Below are 10,136 nucleotides of genomic sequence, written 5' to 3'. Positions count from 1 at the left end.
GAGTTTTGGTTGGAAGCGGCTGCTGAGCAGTTTGGGAGTCCCTGTGGTTGTGTTGTGGTCTTTTTAAGGTCTTGTCTTCGACCAGGACCCCAAAGTAAGGAGACAGAGCACAGACTCTACATGAAGAGCAGCGATCTTCTTTTGTTGTAAACAGACAACCAACACCCTCCTCCTACCCCATCCCTCCATACCCAAACCTTACCAAATCATCCACACCCCGCCCCCCCCCCCCCCCACCCACACGCACGCACGCACACACACACACACACACACACACACACACACACACACACACACACACACACACACACACACACACACACACACACACACACACACACACACACACACACACACACACACACACAAATTGGTCACAAATCACATCCTCGAAACATCCTGCAGGGGTGTGGTGGAATCCCATTTGACTTTTGAACTTTCACCCCTGAACCCCTCTATCTCCTCTGCCTTTTCACCCCACGGTCCTCGTGTTGTTCTGACAGAGGCTTCCTCCATCCTCTCCACCTTCTCCTTACTCCCTTTTCGCTCTTCCCTTTTTCTGCTGCTTCTGCCCATTTTCCTCTACCTCCTGTAGCTTGTTGTAGCCGTTGGTTGCCATGGAGACGCCATTAGTGACGGGCTTGGCCGCCTTGTGGGCAGAACGTGGGGTGCGTCGGTAGGTCTGGTAGTAAAAGTTGCCGAATAGGATGATGAAGGTGACGGCGTAGCCAATCAGGGCCCACTGCATCCAGGCAGGGAATGGGCAGCCAGTGTAGAGGGAGTGGCCGGCATGGCCAATAGTCACGTGGAACTGGATCTGTGACGTACACAAAACACACAACAGACCTGACATGCTCAATCCAAATGTAATAATCCCAATATAATCCATGATGAATGAGTCAGACCGCACACTCCAAAAAATGAAATATATTTTGACATGCAAAGATTTGTTTCGGTATCAATCACACACTACCTGAACAGCTGTGCTATGGCCACAGCAAGAGGGAGACTTACCATCTGAATAATGGTCAGGTATTTCTTCCACCAGAGGAATTTCTGGATCTTGGGTCCGAAAGCGGCCAGGCCATAGTATCCATACATAAGGACATGGATGGATGAGTTTATGCCTGCTCCGAAGAACGCTGTGAGGGGGTTAAAGGATAAAGGTATTTCCAAGGGGATACAAGTCAGGCTGCTTATGAGTGGCTAGCATGCTATTTCAGAACAGTATGATAGTGAAGGGTCGAGATTAACCTGGTGTATCCAGGTGGGAACATTTAATCACCCACCCTACACAAATGCACGAACACACACACACAATACCCCAATGTACCCCCCAGGTACTCACATTGTCCTCCAGGGACCCACTTGATTCCGATCCACCAGAGGATAAACATGGTGCAGTGATGGTAGACATGGAGGAAGCTGACCTGGTTGATCTTCTTCCTCAGGATGAAGAACACTGTGTCCAGATACTCCACTCCCTTAGAGATGTAGTACCACCACAGAGCCGACGCTATCTGCCAACGGGAAGAAGGAGGGAGTGAGCTTTAACACAAGATTACATCATTGGTCCTCAAAACCATCTGGTTTCAGAGACCCAAGTCTCAAAGACAATAAAGATTCTCAATTTCCTGAAACACTTTAAAGAGGATTCTGTAGGTTACTATGGATTCCACTGGGTTGGGATTATGGAGATCAAAAGGTAGCCACCTTGCTTTTCACACACACTCTCATCATCATGCATCATCCACACACATATGTATCAAGGACACACACTCACACCCACATGCACACATCCATATGCACACACATGTGCATGTAACCTACAGGTGTAGTTTTCAGGGTAAGGTAACAATGACATTGTACTAAAGAGGCTGTACTGAGATAGTGTAGTGTAGAAAGGTGGGACCAGGAGTATTGTAAAAATAGTTATTTGCACACGTTATCTCAATATCTATTCAATTTGAATGCTCAGACGGTGATTGGATCATCTGCCTCATTCTAAAGTCAGAGTCAACAATGTTAGCGTCAACTCCGTCCATAGGGGATTGCTGATGACAATGAAAGGGGTCATTGATGAATGACATGGCAGGTTAGCCTGCGGTCTGGTAGAGAAAGTGGCTTGATAAGGGGTTGGTAGAGTAAAATCTGATACCTGAGATTAACTGAGCGATGTATCAGGCTTGTTGCTGGCTAGTTCCCTATAGGGAAAGTAGAGCTCAACCTCTTGTATGTCAGACTATCTATGGGACAAAGTAGCCTGTCATTATCCATTACCAACCTCCCGCCAACATACTCTCTCTCTGTCGTATCCCTTTGTAATTGACACACACACACACACACACACACACACACACACACACACACACACACACACACACACACACACACACACACACACACACACACACACACACACACACACACACACACACACACACACAGTGCCCTGAGTGTCACTCTTATCCCTCAGTAATGCCATCATGCCATGGGCGGGGACAGAAGTGGTGAGACCTAATAACTCCTCCCCTTTATGCTAAAGATCACACCCCCTCTGTCCTGGAATCACCATAGATCTATCTCTGACATTCTCCTACTCTCCCTCTCTCTTTCTCTTGCACACACACACACACACACACACACACACACACACATAGAGTAATAGTCTACAATAAGATTACAGTACGGCTGCTTAGACTTACAGAGAACCACATGCTGCTAAAGCTGGACCTCATTCTACACCTCAAATACAGAGACCCAGCCTGTATCAATAAAAAATGGGTAGAAGGCTAACAGGTCTGGTCTTTGATGGCTTATGAACAGAATGACCAGACAAGCTCTAGCTCTTGGTCTTTCCACCAAATCGATTGCAAGAGTGTACAGGTGTACTATCTTAATTTGACCAGTTTCTTACACCAGGAAAATAATGCTGCTGCAACAGGAAATGTGAATTATTATGTGGATGATAATTAATGGACATTTTAGTAGGTGTTGATACATTTTTCATTTGGGAAATCAAGTCTGAAATGTTTAAGTGGAAATTACAAACTTTAGAAGCCTTTTAAAATCGTGAATACAATGTTTTTTTGAATTTCCTGCTGCACAGGAAAGTTCTCTTGTCATAACTCTCCTGTGATGATCTGAAGGATTAGGTAACAGTTGGTCCGCTCTACAGAGTGCTCTCTCTCGTAGATGGGGAGAGCTGGAAGTTGGCTGTTTTATGGTCGGTCATAAAATATGCTGCCTCTGTGCTCTGTAGTGTTCGAGATTGGAATGTAAACTGTGGAACACAGAGAGACCCATGGACATCAAAAGTTTGAATAATTAAACAATATTTATATTTTTGAGAATGTGGGAATGGTCCGTGGGTATTTAAAGAACAATCTTGTCAAAGTTGTTTTATTCTGTGACATCACGGAAAGGTAATAGGACAAGATAACGATATCTCTGCTTGTCCACACTTCCCAGTTATGAGGTTTGTATCTAATTGTTGTATAGAATGAATGACTGAGTATAATGGTACTTTTGTGAGGACAACAATGTCATGTTAGCATTCTAAATGATAATTATTTTCCATTGTAACTTATTCTCAATCGGTGGTCCCGCCCCAAGTGAACACAGACATTGGGTGGGAATGATGAAACACCCCCTTTTCTACCCCAAGTATACAAGACTTGGTCCCCACGTTGAAATGGCTACAATTCTATTACCAAAGGACAAGACCATACAGCGTGGAGCGTTGGCAACACGACTGGAAATAGTTCAACTCTGAGACTATCGATCACTACAGAATAAGAGCAAATCCTAGACATAGAATTACTAGTCTGCAGCTGGAAATTACGTAAGTCTAGTGCAGGAATAACCACAACCGCGGAAGCATCTATTCTATGCAACAACCATCTGTATGGCTGACGTATCATTACAACAGATATTATCCAGAGCCGCTGAGAAAGCGACAACTACGAAAGACATTGTGACTCCTGGGGAAGTTAACCAGAGACTCTCTGAAGAACTGACTCTCCAGCAGACGGACCGGCGATTCCAACAAAGAAAACAACAACGACATACGGGCGTAAATATATACATTGCAATTATTTTGGAATGAGCGGCTGTTCATGTGCTTAGGATTAGCATTTCAATTAATATAATTATCAACTGTGTGTGGTGAATTCATTTTGACTTTCCCGCTTTTTATCTGTCCCCGCCTCTTTCCATTGTCTACCAAGCCGTCATACCGGTTTAGCCCACTAGGGACTTATCAATGCATTGTGTTAGTAACCAATAACTATATTGTTTTTTTTATGTATTTCTGTGATTTGTTTAGTAAATAAATAATTAAGCCAATTTTTATATCGCAGATTCAGTTTCGAGACTAGGATTCCTGCAGATATCCAAGGGTTTGCGACATTCGGTAATGAGAACTGATGAGGTAATAATGATACATTAATAGAAGACTAATCGATAAGATATGAAAATATCTTAAGAGTCAATTCGGGAAATAGAGACTCTATAAACATTTTCCGGTGGTGCCCCGACTTCCTAGTTAATTAAAGTTTACATGATTAGTTTAATCACGCAATAATAATTACACATAGAATTGATTTGATAAAATAAGTCTTCACATTTAATGATAGTCACAGACACGACACTCTGCAACATCAGAGTGATCAAATTAAGATAGTACATCTGTAGTGTGTCATGTTTGCTCACCCTGACTTCGTTGACGTCGTTGGAATAGCTGACAGGTTGACATAGGTAGCTGTATCCCGCTGCTCTCGCACCCAGGAGGAGCTGAGGACCACAGGGATACAATGTTAGAGACACAACGTTAAGTACACAACGTTAGGGGTAGTCCCTTTCCTCTAGACCACAGATACACAACACCAGTCCTCAAGGGCCACAGAGACCAATTTACACCTGGGTGAATGGAGTTGTGAAGGAAATTGCCAGGGAGAAATGAAAACCACCAGGACTGCAGCCATCGAGGATTGGAGTTGTGCCCTAGACCCTGTATCCTCTGTGCCGCCTACAGTTCTAAAAAGACTATATAGATGTAACTGTAGAGGATGGTTGACAGGTGCAGTGCTGGGTATGGTATGGGAGTATGGTATTGAGTTCAGGCAGGGTTGGTATATGGCATGCTACATCAGCCATGTGGTGATGGCTCCACCTTGCCCACCAATAGATTAACTGGAGCAGGTGTCATATTGCTATCAACTTTAAAGTCCTTTCCAATCTGTAGACACTGACACTGGGACTGGGAATCATAAAGACCATGGCCTGAAACGAAATAGAAAATTTCATTAATTACTTTTGTTGAAAAAGGAATGGAGCTGGTTACCTCTTTGGCGATGTAAAAGTTGAGTATCACCATACTGAAGTTGTACACTATGAGGGTCTTCCTTAGCTGGAAAGGCTCACGATTCTGCATGTACTTAGGCCCCGCCCACAGGAAGAGCAGGTACAGGCAGCTGATGGCCAGGGTGGGGGCGGGCGATGACATCATAGGCCATTTCTCCACCCGCTTGTCTGGAAGAGGGAGAGGAAAGGGGTAATGTCAGAAGTGGTCATTATAACAGACACTCACATGTAAGACCACATAATGTATGAATGTAAGACTACATCATGTTGCACCAATGGTGTCTTGAGGGTATACTCAACTCTAGTTACGTATTGCTCTAATAGTGTATTGTATTGCACAAACACACACACACACACACACACACACACACACACACACACACACACACACACACACACACACACACACACACACACACACACACACACACACACACACACACACACACACACACACACACTGTTAGTGCACGTAGCCTACAGGTGTAGTTTTCAGTGTAAGGTAACACTGACAATGAACTAAAGACAGATTGAGATAGAGTGTAGTGTAGACAGGTGGGACTGGAGTATTGTAAAAATAGTTATTTGAAAAAGTTATTTAAATATCTGTTCAATTTGAATGCTGAGACAGTGATTGACCCCCACACACAGCATAAGCAGACATATGGACAACCATAGGAGTTACAGTGCTTATGTGTTGTTGGAGGGTGCTGTGTAGGTTAGTCAAATGAAAAGAAGGAGACTTTTTCTAGGTTAGTCAAACAAACATGAAAAAGAACATTCTAACAGTCACATGACACAGTCAACAGTAGTATGTAAAGTACCAGTCAAAAGTTTGGACACACCTACTCATTCAAGGATTTTTCCCTATTTTTACTATTTTCTACATTGTAGAATTATAGTGAAGACATCAACATGATGAAATAACACAAATGGAATCATGTAGTACCCAAAAAAGTGTTAAAAAAATCAAAATATATTTTATATTTGAGATTCTTCAAAAAGCCACCCTTTGCTTTGATGACAGCTTTGCACACTCTTGACATTCTCTCAGCCAGCTTCACCTGGATTTATCAGCTTCACCTGGAAAGCACCCCCACACCATTACACCTCCAACTCCATACTTCACGGTGTGAACTACATATGCGGAGATCATCTGTTCACCTACTCTGCGTCTCACTAAGACACGGCAGTTGGAACCAAATATCTCAAATGTGGACTCATCAGACCAAAGGACAGATTTCCACTGGTCTAATGTCCATTGCTCATGTTTCTTGGCCCAAGCAAGTCTCTTCTTCTTATTGGTGTCCTTTAGTAGTCGTTTCTTTGCAGCAATTCGACCATGAAGGCCTGATTCATGCAGTCTCCTCTTAACAGTTGATGTTGAGATGTGTCTGTTACTTGAACTCCGTGAAGTATTTATTTGGGCTGCAATTTCTGTGGCTGGTAACTCGAATGAACTTATCCTCTGCAGCAGAGGTAACTCTGGGTCTTCCTTTCATGTGTCGGTCCTCATGAGAGCCAGTTTCATCATAGCGCTTGATGGTTTTTGCGACTGCACTTGAAGAAACTTTCAAAATTCCAGACATTTTCCGGAATGACTGACCTTCATGTCTTAAAGTAATGATGGACTGTCGTTTCTCTTTGCTTATTTGAGCTGTTCTTGCAATAATATGGACTTGGTCTTTTACCAAACAGGGCTATATTCTGTATACCATGCCTTCTTTGTCACAACACAACTGATTGGCTCAAATTGCATTAAGAAGGAAAGAAATTCCACAAATGAACTTTTAACAAGGCACACCTGTTAATTGAAATGCATTCCAGGTGACTACCTCATGAAGCTGGTTGAGAGAATGCCAAGAGTGTGCAAAGCTGTCATCAAGGCAAAGGGCGCCTACTTTGAAGAATCACAAATATAAAATATATTTTGATTTGTTGAATAGTTTTTTGGTTCCTACATGATTCCATATGTGTTATTTCATAGTTTTGATGTCTTTACTATTATTCTACAATGTAGAATATAGTAAAAATAAAGAAGAACCCTTGAATGAGTTGGGGTGTCAAAACATTTGACTGGTACTGTATGTGTGTGTGGTGTACCTGGGTTTGTGTGCATGTGTGTGGTTACATTAGCAGACTGTCCCTGCTATGTGAGAGAAGAGAGATCAACACTAACTCACCTGCTATAGTAAGGCTCCATCTGTAGAACTCTACAGTGTCATTCATAAAGTGGGTGAGAGCTTCCATGACTGCGTCTGGATTTGGTCCTGCTTATGCTGCAGTGAAAGATAGAGGAGAAACTTTATGACAGACTACTTGAGCTCACTTTTAAGCGAGTTCATCTGGAAAAGGAGCAGGTGTGTTAGCGTAAAGAAAGCTAGACAAGAAATGTAATTAGCCCCTTTAGATAATTGAAAACCTTAACATAACATTTGGTTCTAATGTAAAGGATGTCACGCTGCTTGTTTAGTGAGTACCACTTTCTCCTGATGCGGCTCAAACCGAGGCTCGAACCCAGGACCTCTGCCTTGCTAGCACACGTGACTGCCCTCCTGAAGTGTCTTACCAGTCGCCGCCACGCAAAACACTAGCTATCCACTAGTGCAAGTGGGGACACTTCACTCTAAGGAGTAGGTTTCACACATCCCCCATGTGCCGCACTAAGTTTTCATGCTGCCCATCAAGTTCAAAACCTGAGTTTGCCAAACTCTGCACATGCAACACCTATTGGTAAGAACATTCCCTGGTCTAAACTGTTTGTGCAGGGTTTATTTCCAGCCTCACACTAATTGCACAGATCTAAAAGAGGACTGAACAACTGATCAGTGTTTGTCCAACCATTAATAAGGTGAGGAGCCTCCCCAACCCTCTACACAGCTGTCACTGTTCGAGGCGCTAGCTAGCTGCTGGTAATGCTAACATCCATTAGAGACCTGTGAGAGACCTGGCCGGTCGCTCCCATAAACACAGTTTAAGTTCATTACAGAGGATAAGAGATGAGGGATCTATGTTCATAAGAGGGTCTCTCTCTCTCTCTTTCTGTCTCCACACACATGGCTGTAGGTCTATGTGTGTGGTTATCCCATCCCTAGGGTTACCCACACTGCAACAAGATTAGAAAAAAAACACTGATTAAAAAGTTGACAAATGTGTGCCACTCTAGCATTATTTGAGTTGCTGCATAACATATGAGCTATAGAGAACAACGTTACATAATTGCAGCATAGGCCTAGCCCTATCCACAACAGGTGTCTATTTATTCATCTATTATTCATCCAGTGGATCAGTTCAATAATGGATCGGGGTGTTTTTATACAATACAAGTGTAAGTAACAGTCGCCACAGATGAGAATGCAGAGGCCTGAAGATGTTCCTCTTGTTTTTATTACTTTGTTAGTACTTTTATTTTATTATGACATGAAGCACTTTGTTACTTGTATTGAAAAGCAATATACAAAACAAGTTATTGTTATATTATTATTATTATAACATACACTAATGAACCATACACCAGAACCATCTCATGTGCATATAGATCATGTTATGCCTAATGAATTTGTGAAAATGTATTGGAAAGTTTGGGGGACCCTGAAAAAAGACATGCATTCACTGACAATTAGGGTTTAATTTTGTTTTCAAAACGGAAGAGGAAAGGAGAGGATGGAAGGAGAAAAAACGTCACCAAGCGAATAGGCCCGGTCGCCCATGGAAACGGGCATGATCGCACACAAAGACCCCCGGCGTGTCAGCAGGTTTCGGGCGGAGCACTCAAGAGGCTTAAATCCAATTGATCTACGAGCTTAGATGTAAATGCAAATGCCGGACGACCCACATTCGCAGGGCGACAGGGGATTGTCAAAATGTGGTTGATTGAACAGGGGAAATTATGTGGTTAACAGTTTATACAAGAGCATTAGTAGGACACCCATTCGTAGGAAAATGTAATGAAAATAGTCTCTAAACACTTTATAGACACATTTTATAGGCGGTATCTAGTGCGTTCCTATGTGCCACCCATCTTATTCCAACAACGTGCTAGCCTACTACAAGTTTCTTTCCACCAAGTCTATTTACGGGCTACATTATTGCCATCTGTCATGCATGCTCACATAGAAGTTCACCGTTTTTTTTTAGGAGGAGGGAGTAGGCCTAATGGAATAAAAGTAATGAACGAACGAAACAAAATGTAACGGTTCAATTCATCAAAGCAGCTCATGACTAATTAAACAAGACTAAGCCTACACTTTCCAAGGTTGTGAACTAATTTGTTCGCCAAATGGCCTATATAAAGACTGATAGCCTAAGCACACGGTTTTTATTTCGCTATTAACCATTTCATTATAATGGAGAAAAAATACATATCTACATACCTTCTCGAGATTTAGGCGCGTGTAATGACATCCAGTGCAATGTGATGCCCAACACCTTTAAATTACCGTGTTCTGCCGTTATAGCCGTTGATCTCCAACGCTGCTGGACAATTCGACATCAACCCCGAATTAGGCAAAAACTACAAAAGGCAAGCGGAAATCATGCATGAGTTTCGTGCTGGGTGCTCAAGCTCATCTTCTCTGTTTTCGATCTTCAGGATACCCGACGAGACTGATGGCACTGCGCATGCGGGTATTGCACTCCAGGGACCGCTACACTGACTGGAAAGACTGATAGCCCCTTTGCTTGATAGAGATAATCAACATCCACCTTTTCCCCCTATTCAGCCCCTTCAAGTGATAGGCGAATGGGGAAGCCACTAGAAATGAATAGGCGGG

General features: G+C 42.9%; 1 protein-coding gene across 1 annotated transcript; it reads right to left on the bottom strand.

Annotated features, from left to right (window-relative positions):
• Positions 1-351: 351 nt before the first annotated feature.
• LOC120019447 (elongation of very long chain fatty acids protein 4-like) lies at positions 352-9,849 on the bottom strand. Its single transcript, XM_038962739.1, has 7 exons — positions 9,738-9,849; positions 7,548-7,643; positions 5,345-5,532; positions 4,714-4,794; positions 1,349-1,520; positions 1,015-1,142; positions 352-817 (listed from the first exon to the last, which is right to left on the bottom strand). Exons 2-7 carry the CDS (start codon positions 7,612-7,614, stop codon positions 533-535), a joined length of 921 nt encoding a protein of 306 aa, XP_038818667.1. The 5' UTR covers positions 7,615-7,643; positions 9,738-9,849; the 3' UTR covers positions 352-532.
• Positions 9,850-10,136: the final 287 nt, after the last annotated feature.

The sequence above is a fragment of the Salvelinus namaycush genome, chromosome 24 (genome assembly GCF_016432855.1).
Source record: "Salvelinus namaycush isolate Seneca chromosome 24, SaNama_1.0, whole genome shotgun sequence".
Taxonomy (NCBI): Eukaryota; Metazoa; Chordata; class Actinopteri; order Salmoniformes; family Salmonidae; genus Salvelinus; species Salvelinus namaycush.
The sequence above is the reverse complement of the archived record's forward strand: the minus strand, read 5'-3'. Positions and strand labels throughout refer to the sequence as shown.